At 47.8% G+C, this 20,847-nt stretch overlaps 2 protein-coding genes across 4 annotated transcripts; one reads left to right on the forward strand and one right to left on the reverse strand.

The window, feature by feature from the left end:
- Positions 1 to 6,598: 6,598 nt before the first annotated feature.
- PARK7 (Parkinsonism associated deglycase) lies at positions 6,599 to 16,490 on the reverse strand. 3 transcript variants are annotated; one of them, XM_074924989.1, is made up of 7 exons: positions 16,385 to 16,490; positions 13,294 to 13,428; positions 11,255 to 11,356; positions 10,533 to 10,592; positions 9,635 to 9,704; positions 7,892 to 7,978; positions 6,599 to 7,061 (listed from the first exon to the last, which is right to left on the reverse strand). In XM_074924989.1, exons 2-7 carry the CDS (start codon positions 13,381 to 13,383, stop codon positions 6,901 to 6,903), a joined length of 570 nt encoding a protein of 189 aa, XP_074781090.1. In that variant the 5' UTR covers positions 13,384 to 13,428; positions 16,385 to 16,490; the 3' UTR covers positions 6,599 to 6,900. The 3 variants fall into 3 exon arrangements, with proteins under 3 accessions (XP_074781090.1, XP_074781089.1, XP_074781088.1); XM_074924988.1 differs by lacking the exon at positions 16,385 to 16,490 and adding an exon at positions 15,794 to 16,052; XM_074924987.1 differs by lacking the exon at positions 16,385 to 16,490 and adding an exon at positions 15,599 to 15,690.
- Positions 16,491 to 16,587: 97 nt separating this feature from the next.
- On the forward strand, positions 16,588 to 19,608 carry TNFRSF9 (TNF receptor superfamily member 9). Its single transcript, XM_074924986.1, has 7 exons — positions 16,588 to 16,717; positions 16,795 to 16,911; positions 17,166 to 17,303; positions 17,814 to 17,880; positions 17,984 to 18,120; positions 18,334 to 18,468; positions 19,306 to 19,608. The coding sequence occupies exons 1-7, from the start codon at positions 16,603 to 16,605 to the stop codon at positions 19,431 to 19,433; spliced, it is 837 nt and encodes a 278-aa protein (XP_074781087.1). The 5' UTR covers positions 16,588 to 16,602; the 3' UTR covers positions 19,434 to 19,608.
- The last annotated feature ends 1,239 nt before the right edge of the window (positions 19,609 to 20,847 follow it).

The following is a 20,847-nucleotide window of genomic DNA, read 5'->3' on the forward strand; positions in this document are numbered from 1 at the left end:
ATGGATGCAGCGAGGCAAGTCCCGGGGATCTCCCGCCTTCTACAGAGGCTGATGGAGAACTGGCACAGGGCTCTGGAGATGAAAGGCTGGCCTGAAGGGAGGGTGAACTGTTTAGCTCCTAGCTTCGAGTTAAATGGCTTAACGCTAGCGCTTTGTTAAAGACCAGCAGTCTAAACACACACGTTTTTAGGGGTGAGGAGACCGTGTCAGGCCATTCTCCCCGGTAGGTTTTATCAGTCCCGTGGTGCCCTGTGCTGGATGGGACACACGGCAGCACCAGCCCGTGGGAACAGCCCCAGCGCTCTCCCCTCCCCGGCAGGCTCCCGCTGCGCTGGGGCGGGCGGCCCGGGCACCGGCCTGTCCTAGCCTTGGGTAACGCGGCGATGGCTCAGCCCCCGGGGTGCTCACGGCTGAGCCGGCCGCCGCAGGGTGCTCCGGCCGCGCTCCTGCCGCCATCTGAGCTGAGCCAGAGCGGCCCGGCCAAACGCCGTCCCCACGGTAACGCCGGCTGCCTCGCGTGTCCCGGGGCAGCTCCGGTGGAAGGAGTCCCGTTCAGAGTTTCACGGCCGAGCTTCACGCTGGGACACGGGAGAATCCAGCGGGGCGGAACGTTCGCGCAAAGCGGCCTCGCAGCCACAGGCAGAGCCGCCGACTGCTCTGGGTGAGCCCGGCAGTAACTCCCGTGTCCTCCGAGCTCGGCCTGCGCCGTGAGGGAAGAGAGAGGGGCGCGGAGGGGCCGTTTCTCCTCGCCACGGGCGATCGGAACGGAGCCGTTACCGGGTACCCGCCTGCCGGGGTACTCCGCCCTCGGGGCTTGGCAGCAACTTATTTCTTTTTTTTTCTTTTTAAAATTATGTTAAGAGTGTGAATGCTCTGTAGTTCTCCAAGGAAGAAGGCGAAAAAAAATCCCACCTCTTATTTTTCCTCCCAGGGATTTATTTGAAAGCTGATGGAAACCCCGTGCCTTTGTAAGCCCATCCAGGATCCTAGAGCTGCGTTATTCCTAGAGCTCCCTAGCACAAGCACTCGTTTCCCTTCTCCACAAGGAAAAGGAACAGAAAGTAACTCCTTCGCAAAACACAGCAGAAGAGCAACCGATTGACAGTCAGACGTGGCAATGAGACACATCAGCAGAGATAAATGCACCCCCTGTCACCCGTTCTCTCCGAGACAGCAATTCCCCACCCAACAACAGATTTCCTGTTAAAAATGTAAAGGAGGGTGCTGTGCCCATCAGTGGTCAGATTCATCACTGCTCAAGGCACTGGCTTCCTATCTGCTGGTCACTATCTGGACCAGCCGGTGACTTCAGGGTGAGTGGGCTTTTCCCAATTCATATACAAAATCATACAGAATAAAGGAGGAGTCTGAGACTAGAGCTGCATGTATATGGAAGGCAGAAAGGCTTTCTTAGGAGAGCTCATTATAACTTGGCAATGTTTCAGTGTACAAAAGGAGGCAGCTCCCAGAGTTGACAGTACTTACAGACCAACACGTGCCATTAAAAAGTGGTTTTGAAACGACACAAAGACCAGTCTCCCAAAAAAACTTGAAACTTAACAGCATGGAAAAACCAACACCTAGTTTAAAGAAGAGCTGTAACTGCAGAAACCTCACTAGAAATACACCTTTTAAGGGTAGAACAGTTCAGAAATTCCTACATTGTGGAAGCAAAATCCATGAACAGTCTTTAAGAACTGAAGCGCTTCCAACTACAGAGTAGGTTGCCAGGTTTAGAGACAGCAAATGACATGGTATTGCCAACACCAAATCCTGTCTTCGCCCAGAATAAACACAGCACTACTGACCAGCAGGGAGCAACAGCACCAGCTTCACCACAACCGCAAACGGAGGCAAAAGCAGCAGCGACGGCGGCCAGAGCAGCACCCTGCACCAGCCAGGGGCATGGCCGTGCCCTACCTGAGCCCAGGGAAGCAGCAGCTCCAGCCAGCGGTTCCAGGAACTGCTCATCCAGCGGCGCTGAAGCAAAGAGGCAGGGCTAACATCCAACCAGGGAGCCCCCTCAGCAAGTCAGGCTCAGCAAAAATTGGAGCTGGGCCCAAGCCTCAGCTTATATGGAGCTCCTGGGCCACAGGTGGAGGGTGCTGAGACAGCCCAGGTGAGGCTGGTCAGGGCCACGAGGGGCTCTCAGTGCCCACAGCTGCTGCTCAACTCTGGGAAAAACTGTTTCCAAGCTGTTTGAAATAATGATGGTCACCATTCAAGAAAATGTTCATTTTTAGGAACTGACAGCAAATTTAAGCCAATACTTTGGGGGCCCTAAAGTAGAAATCAACCTGTCTCAAGCATACGGTGCTGTAATGCACATGACTTAAAAGGTTCTTATCAAAACCCTGAAAACTAACTGGGCATTCCTGGTCAGAATACAGGAGACATTGATTTGGACAACGATCAGTGGGGAACATCACCGATGCTTTAGAAAGGAATTATCTTTTCACTAAGTCCTGAACAGCACATAAAAATTCAGAATTAAGGAAAATTCAAATTTCAATTCCTGCCATGTGACGATGCTGCAAGAACTGCAGCATCTCCAGAGGGTTCAGAGCCAGGAAACGTTACAGAGCAAGCCGCTCAGCTGACAGATCAGGGCACCATGTAGACACGTCTGTGCTGGGGCCTGCTCAGCTCTCATCTGACATATTTTGCTTCTTTCCAAACTGTATTTCACACAGAAGTACCACACGCCAGACCACATTCTAAAGAGGCTGAACTATTATTTAAAATTTTGGGCAATGATTTATTCAATCACACAGTTTTTTGTTGCTTATTTTTCAAACTTCAAACATTGCATCCCACATCCTACTAAAATGTAGCCTCTGTAGAACAGCAATGCATCCTTTTTTCTGGAGGTACAGTACGTGAACACCAATGATGGTATGGATGCAGTGCTCATCATTATTTCTTCCTACTTCTCTGTTACATGGTTATCTTTCCAGCCAAGGCACACATTATCCAGGCTGCTGGAAGACAGCTGCCTTTTATAATTTTTGGATCATTCTGTATCTTGCATCACAATGCATCTTTTTGTTGAAAGAACAAATAAAATAAGCTGGTAAGTAACCATTCTTTGCTCTGACAGTCACTGTGGGTTTCATGCCTTGTAGTTAGGTCATACCAAATAGCAGGCATATTCAAAATGGCTCGCAAGCTGTCCGAGGCTTATAATCACTGGATGAAGCCTATTCCCTTGTGTACTTTTACAGCTCTAAGTACTAGTATGCAGGCCGTTTTGCATCTGTTATGGTTGTGTTTGTCTCCACCTATTTTAAAAGTAATGCCTCTCTCTCCCTAGAAGAGCATCCCTTCTGTGTTGCTCCAAGGGACGTATTCCCAGGTTAGGATTTGCACCTGCTTACAGTACAGTGCTGTGTACTCTGCTTTCCATTTGGGAAAGAAACTTGCCAAAGAACTGCAGCAAAAATCTGACTGCTCACTCTCCACATGTTCTTTGTTTCTTCTGGTTCAGAGCTGCTTCTTCATTTCTAAGCTCCTTCATTCTGAGGGAAAATAATTCTCAACATTGCAAGTATTCACTGCTGGCAGTAGCATCTCTGCCATCTTGTGTACATTCCTGTTCCTAAGCCATATAACACTTCTCAGTAAGAGCTCACTCCCAATTATGCATTCAAGCCTACACAATAACCAGGATCAAGAGAAAGAAACACACTATTCTTAAGGGATGATGCGGGGCATACAGCAGATCTATAACTGACTACCTTTTCAGCAGGAAAACAAACCATCACCCAAATTCTCCAACTGTCAAGGAACAAAATGGTAAATGCAAACTAGAGAAGAGTGGATGCCCTCTCTTCATTTTAAGCCAAGTTGTGTGCAGCAAATACCCAATTACCACAGGCTTTTTATTACTGCCAATAATAAAAAGGCACAAAGTTTCTAGCATTCATGAAACACTGAGCAGAAAAGTACCTCATCTCATCTCTCAGCAGCAGATAAAGGGGATTTTAGGAAAAGAGCTATGCAACAGCTAGGAAACCTCTCTATGAAATGGATAGGGAGAAAAGAAAAAAGCATTTCACAAATTGGAAGGCAATTTTTTTCCCCTCAAATCAGCAAGCTCATTAACACTTCCCCTAAGAGGAAAATTAGCCTAATCCTAGTTCATACGCCTCCCCTAATTTAAAGACTGAGCTAATGACACCTTGGCAAAAACAGAGAACCCATGTAAATTCAGGTTTGCTGGACATCTGCAATCTAAAAGGTTGAGAACAGGGTCAGCTTTATGAAGGAAACTGTGATGCAAGCAGCATTACCCCATCTCATTAACCACGTCCTTTTTGCTGATGTTTTGCCAATTATCAGGCCTATCATAAAGGACACAGCCAGCACAAAGATGAACCAATAACCAAATGGTATTTGATACAAAAGGGTCAGTCCGTGGGTGAGCGCTGGGGGTACAAACCAGTCAGATTATACATAATTGACATCAATCCCACTGACCCCAACAACAACACCGCACGACCAACAATGGGTGGAATAAATGGTGACATGCAGTCTCTCATAGAAGGGACGGGAGACAACCGAGTCAACAAGCCAAACACATCAGACCAAGGAAGCCACACACTGAATCTCTACACAGCCCGCGTTTACAAAAGCCAGACCTGCCTGGAGCCCAGTCCCAGGGAGGCGGGAGGTCCTTCCCCAACAGGGAACTCTGCACAGGGCGTCCACCTCACACACAGACACTGCCCCTGCCTGCCAGGGGTCCCAGCTGTTATCCCCTGGATGGGACATCAAAGTTTTCTTTACTTAATGGGGGACCCCTGGGGCTCCTTTACCCAATGGCTCTGTCTGCCAGGCCGGCCCACCCTGGGGGGAAGCCTAAAGGGAAACTCACCCCCCCTTTGGGAAGGGCTGTGGGAATCACCCAGATGTCAACCTTAATTTGGGGCTTGGGGTTGAAACCCCAGCAGTTCAGCTGAATACAGTGAAATCATCTGCAAGTTAACCAGATACATTAATGAGCTGTAAGATCATTTTACCAAGTGCTTTTCCTATTACTACTTTAACAAGGGTTGAAAAGCCCAGATGTATACATTGAAAATCTCATTTCTAGAACATGAACACTCTCAGCCTTAGAGTAAAAAATAAAAATGTATAATGAAATTTCTGGCCACTTCATTAATGCTTTATATAAAAAGGTTTCTGGAAGCCTAAAGATAATACAAGCATGGAAATATTTTCCTTCTAATGCTATAAAGCAGTACCACAGCTCAGCAACACACTGCTTTTCCTGTAGCCTGAATCATTCCCATTTACAAACCAAGTGATTATTCCAGATTCTAGGACAAAGATTCTTTCCATCATTTGGTTCACGTTTGCATGGCAATACCAGTTAGACATGCAGATTTAACGAACAAACATGTCCAATCTTACATAGACTACATTACATCTTTTTACATATCTTGAGCATATTTCAAAGCTAGAGAAACATATGAAAGATTTCCTAAACAAATTAGAGGCAGAGCATACAGCTAAAGCAGTTCTTCCAGTAAATACTAACAATGTAGAGACATTTCTTAATTCTAAATTTGCAAAAGTACCTCTGTATTTCATTATCAAAATGCAGTAATTAAGAATGAACTTGTTCTCCATTAAAATAAACCATCATAAAGGCACCTATGCAGTCGTTTTCTAAAGTTCAGGCTGTACATTTCAGATGTATGCAGAACCAGGTCTCCAGATGCTGTGGCAACTCTGGAGTCCAGTGAGGTGCCATCCTGTAAGTGTGACTGCTGACAGACCAGGGAACAGTAGAGTTATTAAGTAAAAGAAAGGGAGCAAAGACAGAAATTGATCCCGAATTCTCACCTCTCATGGGAATACAGCTCCACTACTTCCTTCAGAGACCTGTCCAGCACTTCCTCTAAAGTGACATACGCTCACTTAAGCCAGGTTTGTAGCAAGTTCCAATTTACAGTAAGTAGAAACAAGTGCTGCTACTGGTGGCAAGCTACTAAGTCCAAACCTCCTGCTTTATGCCAGTTATTAGTTGCCTCAATAGCTCAATGGATCTGCAATCATTTAATGTAGAAGACAAATTCTAGTGGTATCACGGACAACCTGCTAGCTGCAGGAACTCTAAGATGCTTGACAAGGTAAGAACATTCCCACTTTTAACGTAGTTCCATGCTGTCTTAGAATTAATACTAGTTATTGGCCTTATTTGAATACAGGAAACTGAATATTGTTTTAACAATTTGAGTTACAATTTAATAATCTAAGCCACAGAATCACAGAATATCCTGAGTTGGAAGAGACCCACGAGGGTCATCAAGTCCAACTCCTGACTCCTCACAGGGCAACCTGAAAACTTAAACCATGTATCTAAGAGTGCTGCCCAAATGCTTCTCGGACACGGACAGGCTTGGAGCCATGACCATTTCCCTAGGAAGCTTCTTCCAGTGCTTGACAACCTTCTCATCCCAACTCATACCTCAGGAGAGCTGTGTGAGATTCTAGACAGAAGTTGTTTTGAATAGTACGTTGCTAGCCGTTGCGGTAAAACAGTTTAATAGGTCTGGACTGGGAGAAAACACACAAAGGAACAACGCACAAGCAGGGTTGCTTCATTTTTATTTACTCAGCAAACATTTTCCCATGTGATTTTTAAATGCCATCCAAGAGCTAACTAAGATTATTAGATGCTGGCTGCCCTTTCGTGATGAAGCTTTTTGCTAACAGGATCTTTTTCCAGAAATAAAGACCATTGGTTTGTTAAGGTATCCCCGTTTAGGTAAGTACAGTGGCTAATTTCACCCACAATTAAATTGTATTTACAACAATGCATCTTACAGTTATTCTACGAAGGACAAGACTCTCCACCCGAACTTGTCCTGCTCCCCGTCCCACACCAGGATTTCACTCTTTCAGTATTAGGGGAGCCTTCACCTGTTCGGCCACTTCCTTGCCCATCAGCGTTTCAACAATGGCCAACCCAAACTCAAAGCTGGTGCCAGGGCCGCGGCTGGTGAGGATATTCCCATCCTTCTCCACACGGCTCTCGGAGTAGCTGTAGTGTGCTGGGGGACAGACAGCAGAAAGAGGGTCAGTCTCCAGCACAGTGCCCACGCTGGCGCAGAGCACGGCCCGGCCTGCCGCAGGCTCTGCACCCCGGCCCTGCTGGGACAGCAGCTCGTTGCTGCCTGCGGTCCTCAGGGAGAAAAAGGGCCCGCGGGGAGCTCTGGCAGCTTATCCACACGGTATGGGAATGCACCTCTCATTCTACAAGCTCATCAAGAAGCGCTCGCTGTGCCTGTCAGTTCCCGTGAGGTTACTTTTGGAAGTCGGACTGCTTTTGTGCAGCTGTTCACAGCTCTCTTTTTCCCAATTGCATGCAGAGGGAACTGGAGGAACTCTGACATCTCCTGCTCACCTTCAAACTCATTCCCATTCACAGAATGACTTCTTAATAGTGCTTCACCACCACTTCCTTGGGGTATGAGAAAGAAGTGTGGACCCATCAGCTGCTCATAGCACCAGAAGCACTACTCATGGGAAAACAGGAAAGGTGCTGCTGGGCTTTGAGGTGAAGAACCAAAAGGGTAAGAGATGGCTCAGCCTCGAGAGGATAGGGGAAAAAATGCTCCTAGTATGACAGCAGCAGTGTATTTTCCCCAAGAATGAGAATATTAATACAGCCCTGTATTTTCAGGTTAGACAGACTTAGAAAATACAGTCTTAGCATATATTCAGTTGAATTTTGATTACATTCAGGAAAGCATTAAGGAAATTCAGAGATAAAAAATAAGACACAAAAACTATTTTCCTTTCTTTAAATCAAGGGTTCATCTAAAAAAAAAACCAATTCTGAGAAGGATTTAGCAAGAAACTTGCAAAAGTCATCACATACCTCCATTCATCATTTTATCCTTGGCCAAAGGATGTGTCGTGACTTTGCTTCCAAACCCTATCCCATGTGCCAGAAGGGCAGTAGGACCTGTAACGACACAAAGTTGCACCAGCGAGGAACTTGTTTCTGCTACAAACACTTTTAAGAACACACATTCCAACACTAGGCCCTCAAGGCTCGCTGTGGACAGACTTTTTATAGAACTGATGCCAGCCCTATCTCTGATGCAAAAAACCTCAAAAAGAACATAGCTGTATAATCTCTCCCATTCTATTACACAAAATGCCTCGTGCAGAGAAACAGATGAAGAGAATGTTTAGAGAACACCTGGTTTACTCAGCTGTCCTACGAGTGATTGTGCTGCCTTTGAAGGAGTCGAGAACAACTGTCATTTCACTTCCAGATAATACACTTTATTTAAAACTGCTTGAAACTGAGTAACAAAACATCTGCATTTCAATCTAAACATTGACCAGGTACAATTACTTTACCGCCTTGTTAAGCCTTGAATTTAGAGACTTATTAACACATAAAATTTCATTTGAGCAAGTCTTTACATGTTGCCATCATGTACCAGTCAGCATTTTGGACAGATCACAGGCTACCTGCTAAGTTGTTGGTTTTAAGTCTTTCTCTTTTCTTTTCATACTTCCTCCTTGGCCTGAACTGAGGAAGGAGCTTGTGTCAAAAAGTCTTAGGTCATCTGACAGAAAACCCTTACGGGAATTCCAAAAGAAATTGAAGGCAGAATTTGCCTAATGTGAGTTTCACTTCTGTACATTTGATTCATTTCAGATATAGTCCAGGAAATAACCTTCCTTGTGTTGGAATCAGCTCTAAGGATTCTGGAATCAGCTCTAAGGATCATTCTACCTAAGTAAATGTCCTGATGACAAGCAAAGGCCTTTACTGAGCAACCATGAATTTGTGATTATTCTGCAAGAGATACAGACAGAGAAGACGACTGCCACTGCCAAGTTCAAGAATGTTCACAACTCTGTATGCGTATCACCTAACTGAAGAACGAAAGCAAAGAAACCCCAGCAACGTCCCAGAAAACAAAAGTGAAAATACACTCCCACAAGCACACTGTTGAGACTATCTTTTACACACTCACTGCCACTCTCATTCTCAGCTACGGGTACCTAGGCCAGGCTCTCAGTTCACCTGGGAGTATTGGCAATTGTTCATCTGGCTTTTTTACACACAAATCTTACAAAGGAATGAACTGGATAGCTAGCTGTGCAGAATACATAAACAGACAACCTTTTCCTCAGAGTAATTCCACCTTTTGCTACCCCTCGGATGAGGAAGGGTGAGCCTGTAATTCTATATTTACAGCCTCCCTTCTGAAGCTAAAGGGCAGGAGAGGAGATGTGAGATAAATTTATAGCAAGAATGTTCTGCCAGCACTGTGTCCTCACAGAAAGGTCACCAGAATAAGCAAATATTTTATAAAAAATCCTAGCACGTAACCTTTCACTTTTTATTTTAAAGACAGTAATACAACTGATTGGAAAGAACCGGGTACCAAGCAGAACTTGTAGGAGAAGTGTTCACGGTATTGTAGAGATTCCTGTGTGTAATATGAAATTTACAAAAAATTCAAATGCTGATGGGTGCATGTACAGTACAAATCCTTGCTACTAAAATAAAGGAATACAGTTTTGTAAGACAGGAAACTCTGCCCACCCCTTCAAAATACCCAAATGCTTTACAAAGCAAGACACCTTGTTAACCCACCTGCACATATAGCAGCAATCAAGCCTTTTCTGCTTTCCTGGTCCTTCAAAATGTCTTTTACAGCAGGAGACTGTATGAAGAAACCATATCACAAGTCACTTCACTTTATCTGAAGCATGGTTGAAATATTTTCCACTGCAAATTCATAAACAAAGTTTTACAAAGAAAACCGGCTGACAGCTCTCCATCCTGCCTCAGGACAGAGGGCAATGAAAAGACTAAGAAGGAGAAAAACTGAAACCAATAAGTACTTGTCCCATAAGGAAAGAGCCAGGAAATCAGAAGGAACTGCAAGGAAGTACTTGGCCCACATAAAAGCTGGTTAATCCACAGCCACAGAAAGCTGTTGTTTGAAAACTTCACAAGACAAATAGGAAAGAGTATTCATGAGATACCTCCAGACAGTCTCTATCATTCTTAAGAAGATGTATATGGGATATTTGTCTCATATTCTAGGGCTTACAAACTGTGTGATACCATCTAAATCCTATCTGATAGATCAACTTGTTTGTCTGCCTGCCTTCCACAAGGCATTTATACCACCACTACAACAGAGACAGAGACACCAGAGACAGAATCTCTGAGCAAAGGAACAGAGTCCTGTGGGTTCGGCCTGTTTTATATTTCATGGAATTAAATCTTAATTTGCAACTGTTTCATCTTCATATGATTATGAACAGAGATTTTCCCACAATACAAAGCACCCTTCCATTTTTATTCCACTTAACTAGGCACTCAAGTCCAAGAATTTACTCAGCTGTCGCACCTGTGTATTCACAAGAAGGATTCAGAAGACAATTTTCAGATGCTGAACTGAATTTGCAGGATTAGTAAGCAAGTGTAGACCACCCACTACTCATGAGGATGCCCATGAATATTTAAGATACCAGAACTTTACCTCTGACAAGTTTTGAGCTCCAAGATTACCACCAGGCAGGACCACGACATCGTAAGGACCCTAAACAAACAAAAGATAAAACTGTTCTGCTGAACAGAGGCTGGGACACACATTACACTGTTTTAAGGCCACTACAGCCCAGCTGAGTGAGAAGCAAAAGGATCTACCTTTTCTTCCACTGAACACCACTTTATGGTCACAGAACCAGTTCCAATTATGGAACAAAATACTGCTTCCTATTCCAGGAAAAGCCTATTATCGATAAAGTCTGTCACAGAACTAACTTTTAAGCCTAGTGCATTTAAGAGCTTCAGCAAGCAAATGGCAGCTCTTGCATTGTAAGGACAAGGGCTTTTGCTCTAGCCTTACCGTACAGGTCTAACCACAGCATTGTTTAGGTTCCCATCAGAACTTTTCAGTTGTTCCTAATGATGGTGTTTTGTTGGGCTGACTAACAGGCAAAATAAAGCTCTACGTCTAATGCTTTGCAAAATCAAATACCTGTGCAGAATTAAGAAATCTGTCTGATCCTAGTATGCTATGAAGTGGGACAACACTGAAGGGGAGCACTGTGGGATGTGCAGTTCTGTGATTCACTACTGCACAGACCTGACATAAGATGCAACGTATTTCTAAAGTAATGCATAAGCCTTCCAAATTCACCTCTGAAACTGTGAGAAAAGCCGTGTTGGCCATTATATCAGACCAGGGTGATGACCAACCTCTTTTCTGGCATCTTCAAGGCTGGCATCAGGACAAATGAAAACATCTCGACTGCACTGCACTGGTTCTTTTCCTGTTAGGCCTGCAACAGTCACCTTGATCTAACAGAAGAATAGATATATTATTACAATTCAAGAATTTAGAGCATTCTTCTTATATGTTAGTTCTTAAGTAGTACACAGAATGAGCGAAGCACTACCGAAAGCTGTCAAGAATAGCACAACATTTAAGCTTCCCCAAACCATGATTAAGTCCTAACACACAGGGTAATCAGTGATATTAGCCTAGAGATTAACAAATACCTCTAATAGTTCAACTTTTCAAACAGGACATTTAGAGAATATCTGATCCCACGGATTTTAAACAAAACAACCCAGGAGAGCCGGACTAAGCAGCTCAGATAATGAATGAAAGTCTCTCTGCAGTCTTAATCCATTCTCAAACACACTTATGGCATGTTCAGTTCTCTCCCTTGGCTCTTAGATGCCTGGACATAGTATCACAGATGTGCATGGCTGAAGTGCTAAGGCTTGCACAACAGGCCCAAGACAGAGTTGACCTATAGATGAATCCTATATGTTTTATACCTGATAACCATTGTGCTAGTAGGTATTGTACCAAGTTGTAACAACCACTTATGCTGATGTAAAAAGTGCTAAAGCATTGAAATACTGAAGCCTGAACAACAGGCCCTGAGCCGAAGCTGCTAACTTAGTCTGTAATCATTAACAAAGTATGTAAACTCGCTGGTGAAAGACGCAGCTTAGACAGAATATAATCAGTGGTGAGGATGAAAAGCTGAGAGAATGTATCCGGCTTCCCTTTCTCAGCCTTGTTCCAGGCCGAGAACTCACGTATTTGGCCTTGTTGTAAACTCCCTTGGTTCCCCCCCCCCCCACCCTGCTGCAAGCCCTGGCCAGGCTTTGGGTGGAATCCAACAGAGGAAGAAAAACAGATACTTTCTGCTCAAAACAAAGGTGCCAGCTATTCTGCCTTGCTGATTTTTGGGTATATAAGGCTGGACCCACTCACAGCGCCTTTGGAGGCCTCAGCTACGGGTGGAGGCACCGCGTAGGATTTCCCACTGGCTGGGAAAGGCTCTGCAAACCCTCGCTGTAACCGGGGCTGCCTGCGGGTCTGGGTGATGGCAAAGTATGTGAGTGGTGATGGATCTTTCCCAATCACTATTCTTTCTCTCATGTAGTAATGATTTGATTCATTACCCTGTATTGTCCTATTTGTTTGCTTTAGGTCCATTACTCTGCCTTTTCTTACTGCATGTTTTCTGTTTTACTCTATTAAATTATTTGGTTACCACCACTAAAATCGGCCTACTCTTGTCACTCTGGTGTCCGAGTTTAACTGGTATCCTTAATCAGCAAAACAATGGCACAGCTCAAGTTCACAGAATAAGCAGACAAGCTTGTGCTTCTTACGGCAGCCAAAACGGGGAGTACATTAACAGAATGACAAAGGTGGTGGGAGAAGTTAATTTTTATTGTAGTCATTTCTATACATTTGAAGTTGGTGTATTTATTTAAAAACTTACTTTCATACCTAATCAGATGATAACACTGCGTACCACTACAGTTGCCAAAGTAACAAACAGCATGAGGAATCCCAACAGACAGAACTATAGTTAATAACAGAAGTTTAGAAGTAACTCAAGAAAAGCCATGTAAATGTGATAAGCTGTAACGTGCTGAGCTGTTCAGACCCCTACAAAAAAAACACTTCCCGCTACTGTGCATGGGAGTAGCCATGTTTTCTGACAGGGAGAGATTTACTCAAAACGTCTGCTCTAGTCTACATTAGGTTTGTATTTTAAAAGGTTATCTTCTGCACAAATGTCAGTTGTCATGCATGCTTATTTGGGGCATGGCGCAAATAATTGCTAACCAGTAAGAAGGCATGGGTAAATTTTCACCTCATACAACAGACTACGGCTTGACCTCCTAGCAGTGAACATTAAGTTGAGGCAAAGGTATTCCCTTGACAAAGCACTCACAAAAAGATTTTTCACTGTCCGCATACTCACCCCAGCTCTCCTCATGACATCAGTGGGGATTACAGTTTCCATTTCCTCTGCCCCTTTTGCGAGAATCACCAATGCTCTTTTTGAGGCCATATCTTGAGGGGTTGCTATTAGGTGAGATGGTTGCGAGGGGAGGGGCTGAGGGGGGCAGAAAGAGACAGTGTACTTAGATGGCAAATCCCTTAGTACAAATCCTTCCTAACGGTATAACTGAGTAATTTGCATTTTTGCATTATCTTTCATTTAAGCCACCTCAGAATGGTCCATTAGCTTTAATTAATATTCACAGCAATTTAACTAAACAGCTTCTTACGAAGAGCGCATTATGATATTAAGGGATTAAGACATTCGTGCAGTGGGAGGCACAGCACATCACACCGGAACAGGAAGAAGCTTGGCCTAATCAAGACTTTACGTGATTTGAGTCTGCCAGAGAGAGGGGCTCAAGGTGGGTGGCAGAGCTGTTTTCAATTTGCACGCCCTCACTCATACCCAGACTACTGACTCCTACCCAGGTCAGCATTTATAAAAAGGGCTTGCATGAGCTTTGACCTCATGTCTGGTATTTAGTTTCCACATAGCACGCTTCATGAAGAGTTTCCTGTGACTTATAATGACTCGACCAGTGCCCCTGCAAAACCTCAGCAACAGATTTTCTGGGTATTTCATAATGCTGTGGGGGAGAAATGTGTGTGCACATGTGTGATGGGGGAAGCAGACCACAGAATTTAGCAAATGGAACAAACTAGGCTTAAGACTTTTTTTTCTGACTCCTAAATTCAAGTTGAGGTGAAGGGCCAAATTTCCATTTGAAGGTTAAGTTAAAGTAACTTTACATCATGTAAAATACACACTAACTCATACTGGTCTGACAGAAGTCTGTGAAAGCATCTGTGGTGTGAGAAGGCATTTCACAGGTCATCCACTCTCTGAAACAGGGATTTTTTTCCTATGTAGGGGCTTTCCATCCAGAAATGCACACAGTGCCTGGGAGCAATTCATAAAATGAGATGCACATTTAGTTGCCTGCATGAAAAAAACCCATCAGCTTATCCTGCTTCAACTTCATCTGTTTTCAGGTTCGTCCTCTGCTGTTAGCTCCATTTAGAGAGATGCTATTTCCAGAATGCAATCATATACAGTATTACAGTGATATACATCCTGCAGCATGCAGAAGCAACCTAAGCAGCCTAATCCAGCATGTCAAATCCTACTTTTAGGGCAGCTTCACGTACCGTCAACACAAGGCCAGCTGAACAAGTACACTCAAACCACAGGTATTAACACTAAATTAAAGATAACCTGGAGCTTCTTAATAATTCATCTCAAGGGTATACACTGATTCTGCAAAATTAACTTCTATATGAATTTGACTGACTAGTAACAGACTACCTGAATAGTCACAACGCAGAAACACTGCATCTGCTTCTCATTGTAGAAAAATACTCTAGATCATAGTTTGTATCCCTCTCTCTCATTAGTTCTTTAGATGCAAATAGGCACCTGATCCTGAAGAGTCTTCCCTTTCCCCTAATCTAGCAAAATGCAGTCTCTCCCTACTGTCCTCAAGCATTTATCTAACACACTGGCCAGTTCTTGAGCATTAGTACTGCTCGTCACGCGGGTGCGTATGTCAAAGCTGTCATGCTGTAAATGCTACCAGGGCAACACCGGTTTCTGAGAAGGCAGAACCAAGTCACGCGGACCCAACAGCCACGAGCGTTCACCTTCCCCGCGGTTCTCAGTGCCAGCATATGCACAGGCCTCCTCAAACCTTTAAGCTAAACGTATTCTCTGCCGTGCGCACGTGCAAGTTTCTCGACATGGTGACTTCTGGCAGGTGGCTGAGCCAGAAACTCTAGGAAGGCCGCCTTCAAAAAAACCGCACCCGTCAATGCCCCGACCAAGCATCTACCGGAGGCAGGGGAGGTTTTAGGGGTTATCGGCTCAGCCAGGGCAGGTGAAAGGCCGCGTCCCCACGTATCCATGTTTGGTTTAGGGCACGGCGCCATTCCACGCAGCAGGGATTTCAGAAGCGGCGCAGGGCGAGGCCGCAGAGCCCGCCGCGGCACGGGGCACGGAGAGGGGGAGCCCCCCGGCAGAGCAGCGAGCGCCTGCCCGCCCTGCCCGCCGCCGCCGCTGGGCGCAGCCACCACGGCGACCGCTGAGGCGATGCGGGCCCGGCAGGCCCCGGCCCCCGCAAGCAGCGACCCGCCCCACCCGCCCTCCGGAGAGGCTCCTACGACCGGGCCCAACGGGCCGGGGCGCGGCGCGGCCCGCGGGGGCGCCGGGAGCAGCGGCGACTCACCTCGGCCGAGGCGCGGGCGGCTCTGGGCGGCCCCGCCCCCGCCCGGCCCCGCCTCCCGGCCGAGTGAGGCCCCCGCCCCGCGCACGCGCCGGGTTCCTCACGTTCCCCCCGGGCGCAGCCTCGCAGCGCGCGCCGGAGCCCCCCGCCGTGACGTCACCCCCGCCGCGCGCGCGCGCGCGCGCGCACGGTACGTACGTTCCGAGCGAGCCGCCGCCGCTTGCCCTCGGGCCGCGGGGTGCCGGCCCTGCCGCCCTGCTCCTGCGGGCCCTGCCCGGAGCGTCCGGCCACAACTCGGGGCGCGGGGAACGCCCGTGGTCTGGGGCAGGCGCTCTCCCTGGCTTCAAGGGGCCGTTTCGGCACTGCGACAGGCGGCGCGGCTACCGGGGCCGTTGAGGGCCGCGGCCCGGGCCCCTGGGGACGCGCTCCCGAGGGCTCTGCCGGAGGCGCTCGGGTCCCGGGTTGGGGGGCGGGGGGGCGGCACCAAGTGAGTTCCCGCCTCAGTTGGCACGCACGCGGGGCCTCACGGGGGCGGGCCGGCACCCCCCGCGGCCACGCGCCCGCGCAGCAGCGGCGGGGATTGGCCGCGGGGAGCCGCAGGGGGCGGGGCCGGGCCGCGCGGCCGGACCCCCGCCGGGCAGGCCCCGCCCCCCTCGCACGGGGCGCGCGCCGCTGCCCCGGAGCCCCCCGGCCCCGCCCGCGCCGCCTCCCGCCGCACACCCCCCCCCCCCCCCCCCCCGGTGCGGGGCGCCGGGCCGCGCCGCCGCGGGGATTCCGCGTGGGACTCACCGGGAAGCCCCGGCGGCGGCCGCTGCCCGGCAGCGCTGAGAGGGCCGCGGGCGCTGCCCGGCAGGGCCGGGGGTCGCGGCCCGGAAAGCCCCGCCGGGCCGGGGTTTCCGCGCCGCCCCCGGGCTGACGCAGCCCGGCCCTGCGGGGGCGGCCCCTAAGGGCCGGCGCCCGCCGCCCCGCGCGCACTCCGCCGGGCCGCGCCGCCGCGCACCGACCCCATGGGACCGGCGGCAGCGCGGGCGGGCCGGGCGCTCCTGCCGGCCGCGCTGCTGGCGCTGGCGCTGGGCCCGCGGCCCGCGGCCGCGCTGCCGTGCGGCGCCGACTGCCCGGCGGGTGAGGGCCGGGCCGGGGGGCGAGGGGCGCCGGGCGCGGCCCCGCGGCAGCCGCTCACCCTCTGTCTCGGCCCGCAGGTACCTTCGTGGTGGGCGCCGGCTGCGGGCCGGGCGCGGTGTGTCGGCAGTGCCCGCCCGACACTTTCTCCAGCGCGGCGGGACTCCGCGGCTGCACGCTCTGCAGGAAGTGCGAAGGTACCGGGGGGGGGGCGGCGGGGCCCGGCGGGCAGCGGCGGCCGCTTGCAGCCCCCTCGTTGCCGCGCGGGTGGGGGACGGCGCGTTCGCTTGTCGAGCCCCTGCGCCCGGCGCTGGCTGAAGGACGCGTCCGCGGGGCTCCCGCCGGAGCCACTGGCCCGGCTGCGGGGCGAGCAGATGTCCCCAGCTTTTGCCGTGCTGCGCCGGACGGGCCCGCGCGCCTCTGTCACTTACGGCTCCTTCACACGTTCCAGGGAGATTCAGGTACTTAAAAGAGTGCTCCTCAAACAGCGATGCCGAATGCACCTGCAAGGAGGGGTATCGCTGCAGCGGCGATGGCTGCTCCCGCTGTGACCGCAGCTGCGGCGTGGGCCAGGAGAGCAGCGGGGCCGGTAAGGTCGCCTTTGCCCACCAGCTTCAACCTACTGCACTCGCTGCGCCAGACGCAACCCCTGCCTCTGGCACAGCGCGGGAACTGGAGTAGGGGCCTTGCAAGATCCAAGCTGCCGCTGCTGCTGCTAAAGCGTTTGCACGGTGCTGGAGCAAGCACGGCAGCAGACATACCCACCTGATTCTTGAGCCCCCCGAGCTCCAGTCCTCACTCCTTAGTGCCCTTTGCATGACAGCTCTTTTGTCACCAGCATGTGGGGAACGGAGGTGGGAGCTCTGGAGTTAGATGTAATTTGGGGCATCTAGTGCCAGGTAAACTGGCTCTGGAGCCGAGGACTGTGCTGGCCCATAGCTCATGGGGAAAGACTTGCCTTGCATACTCAGGGCAGCTTATGAAATAGTAATTCTATGAACGTGGACCACAGTCATTGTACAAGCAGGCAAATACAATGTTTCCCATGTTGTTTTAAATGCTCATTTTGTACAAATTTACCTGTCCTTGTCTGCCAAAGGCTGCCAAACCTGCCGCTATGGAACCTTTAATGATCAGCCCAACGGTTCCTGTAAAAACTGGACAAAGTAAGTAACCAAAGAGTAAATGCTACAGCTATTACACTTGACTGGATGTTTTTTTCCATGTTGTTTGTTGTTGTTTTTCTGTTTTGCTTTAAATGTTTTTCAGGTGCTCTGCAAACGAGGTCCTGGAGCCTGGAACTGCAGCAAAAGATGTCATCTGCAAACACGCTTTACATAACTCTACTTTAGTCACTACTCTACCCACCATGTCTCCTGCAATTCCAGTTTCTATCACTGTGCCAGGTGAGCCACTGTATAATATTGCTTATAGAGCTAAAGAATCATGACTTTGAAACGTACTACAGCTCGCTCACCATTTAAAGCAAGAGCCCTTTCTTCTGTCCATTTACAGTGTTGCAGACTTACCCAGAAGCAGAGTTGGAGACAAACTTGCCAGCTTTGGGTGGTAGAATTTTGCTCTGTAACACTTCTTACAGAATGTCATTTGCTTCCTAGGGAAGGACCTCCAGGAGGACATTATCAGAATTTCTCTGACTGTAGCTGGGCTGTTGTGCATAGTGTTTCTGCTGCCTTTGTGCATATGCTTCAGTATCTGGCAGAAAAAGAAACTACATGCTGTCTTCAAGAAAAGTAAGATCGATATGCTCTTAGTTTTTCTCCTTGAATCTAGACAGAAACCAGGAACTGAGGTTTATAAGTGTCTTTCAAAGGTAGTTGCAGATAGCTTCATTTTTGGCCTTGTAGGTCAGAAACAACTGAAAGGAAAACAGTTTGGGAGTTTTTATTGCAGAAAGCACTTAATTACCTGTGGGTGTTCTGTCAACACTGCGAGTTAACCACGTGTATATCTACGGAAGTGAAGCTTTCATGGGAGGTGAAGAAGCTGAGGCGAGGTCGAGGGTCGGTTCAGGTTTAGGTCCTCGCCAGGCGTGGCGGCAGCACGTTCCAGCTCTGCATGCAGGGCCTGCGGCGAGCGCCTCTGAATGGCAGCAGGGGGGCGTCGATCAGGACGTGCTGCTGCACCCCTGGGCCCGGCGCTGCCCTCTGAGAGCTGATAAGCCACAGGGAAGCTCAAGAGTTCAGCACAAAGCTGAGGTGGAATTGCATCCAAGATACTTTAGAGTTATTTGAGGTTTTTCTCTTTCTCTGCCCTTTCCTGGAGATAAGGGCTTGATCTTCTGGTGTAATTCTGAATACAGGAGACGATAGCATTACTCCAAAAGTCTAGCAACTCCATGTTGGTCTTCCTTCCATTCCAATGGCAGAGCACTAGCAGTCCCTGTTGCACTAGGGAAAACAAACTATGATAATTTAGTTTTATCAGACGTACATGCTGTAGAGAATAATTTCAGATCACCGAATCCTTAGGAATTCATGCTGACTTCCTTGCACTTGTGACTGAAGAAGGGTGGAATAAAATGAATGAGTAAATATAACAGAAAGTGAACACTGGATCTTTTTCTTTAGTGCATATCACACCTGAACAGTCAATTCAGGAAGATGATGCCTGCAGCTGCCGCTTTCCTGAGGAAGAACAAGGTGAATATCAGGACCGTGGCAAATCCACAGAATTCAGAGATCTTTTGGTGAACTAGGAATTGGACTGTCCAGGTCAACTGCATTTGAATTCCCTCTTGGAACACAACAAGAGCCTGTTACATTAATAGAGAGTGTATCAGAATCTCTGAATTTCAGAGCGCTAAATAGCCCAGCCACTGAGTAAAAAGTGCATCTTTTCTATCACTTTAAAAATAAAAAATTAAAATATGAGGTTTGCAGACTTTCTTCCTCTAGGACTAGGAATCATATTTCTAAGAAGTGGTGCTAGATCTACGTGTAGAAAGTGGTACTGCAATTAAAAGCAGTAATAGAAGGGCAGAATGGCTCTCTGGTCCCTCTTCAAAACAGGGTCTGAGCCATAATTTGAGCAGTCTGAAAGCATCTGACGCTGAGAAGGAGCTCTGTAGAATGCAGTAGAGCCACGTGTAATGCTCACGGTCTCTGTTACATTACCAGCTGTCCTCTTGAGTCTAGAGCTGCATCTCCTCCTGAAGTCTGGCTCAAACCCAACAGTTTTGGGTTTTGTGTGCAAATATAGATAGACCTAATTTTCAGATCTTTTCAGCCCTGGAAACAGATACCTGGGCTGACCATTGCACTCCTCCTTATACGTAGGGGAGAGGAAGCCATAAATCTAGAGCTGCAAAGTGTTTCTTAATAGCTCTCATCTGCTGTTGTATGACACTGATTGGCTTAAGAGACGCAGTGGAAACACTGAGAAAAGCTGTGGTTGACTTAATCTTAGAAATATATGTTACTGTGCAGCTGGACTGCACCACCTTCAGTCCTACATCATTACACTGATCTTTTGGGTGAAGTAAACGTTCAGTACTTTGCAGATGGGGTATATGTAGATGTGATACATTGCTGGTACTATTTTTGTAACTCTGAGGTTGGAAAGATTTTCACATCAAACACTGTATCTGTCTCTTTGATCAATTACTGTTAACTTTGGTCTTAAAGAGAAAAAAAAACGCGTGTTTGAGTCATGGAAATCACAACATATTTTTTAACCTTTTACAAAACATTTAATTTCTTCACTAAATGTTATTTAAAATTGAATACCTGCCCTATGTCATGTAAAGGGTGATTTTCCCCTTGAAGTGATTTCAGCTGAGGATTCTTGTGTTTGAATAACGACAGCCCATCTCTCCGTTTAGCAGAAGATTACGATAGCACATTATTTTCACCAAACCACACTTACACGTATTTTGATAAACTTGTATACAAAGAAATATAAAACAGTATGTGAGGAAATGTCATACCAAAGCCTGAACTGTGAAGTTAAGTGTATTTAGATAAATCTTTCTCTTTATCCCTAGCCCAAGTCACCTCTCATCTCTATTAGTACTCAACCATGAGTACTAAGTGACCGTTATGTCAAGTTCACAAACTTAAAGACCTGAACAGGACACATGAAAAGCCACCAATCTATTTAGAAATCAAAGA

The sequence above is a fragment of the Athene noctua genome, chromosome 22, assembly GCF_965140245.1.
Source record: "Athene noctua chromosome 22, bAthNoc1.hap1.1, whole genome shotgun sequence".
Taxonomy (NCBI): domain Eukaryota; kingdom Metazoa; phylum Chordata; class Aves; order Strigiformes; family Strigidae; genus Athene; species Athene noctua.

Bases quoted from the DNA above. Each gene is read 5' to 3' on its own strand.
- PARK7 (XM_074924989.1), bottom strand. From the start codon at position 13,383: ATGGCCTCAAAAAGAGCATTGGTGATTCTCGCAAAAGGGGCAGAGGAA. The intron at 10,593-11,254 runs GTTGGTCATCAC...TTGTTTGTTTAG, and splicing joins TTGAAGATGCCAGAAAAGAG to GGTCCTTACGATGTCGTGGT. The intron at 7,979-9,634 runs GTGGGTTAACAA...GTGTCGTTACAG, and splicing joins GATTGCTGCTATATGTGCAG to GTCCTACTGCCCTTCTGGCA.
- TNFRSF9 (XM_074924986.1), top strand. From the start codon at position 16,603: ATGGGACCGGCGGCAGCGCGGGCGGGCCGGGCGCTCCTGCCGGCCGCG. The intron at 16,912-17,165 runs GTACCGGGGGGG...CACACGTTCCAG, and splicing joins GCTCTGCAGGAAGTGCGAAG to GGAGATTCAGGTACTTAAAA. The intron at 17,881-17,983 runs GTAAGTAACCAA...AATGTTTTTCAG, and splicing joins TCCTGTAAAAACTGGACAAA to GTGCTCTGCAAACGAGGTCC.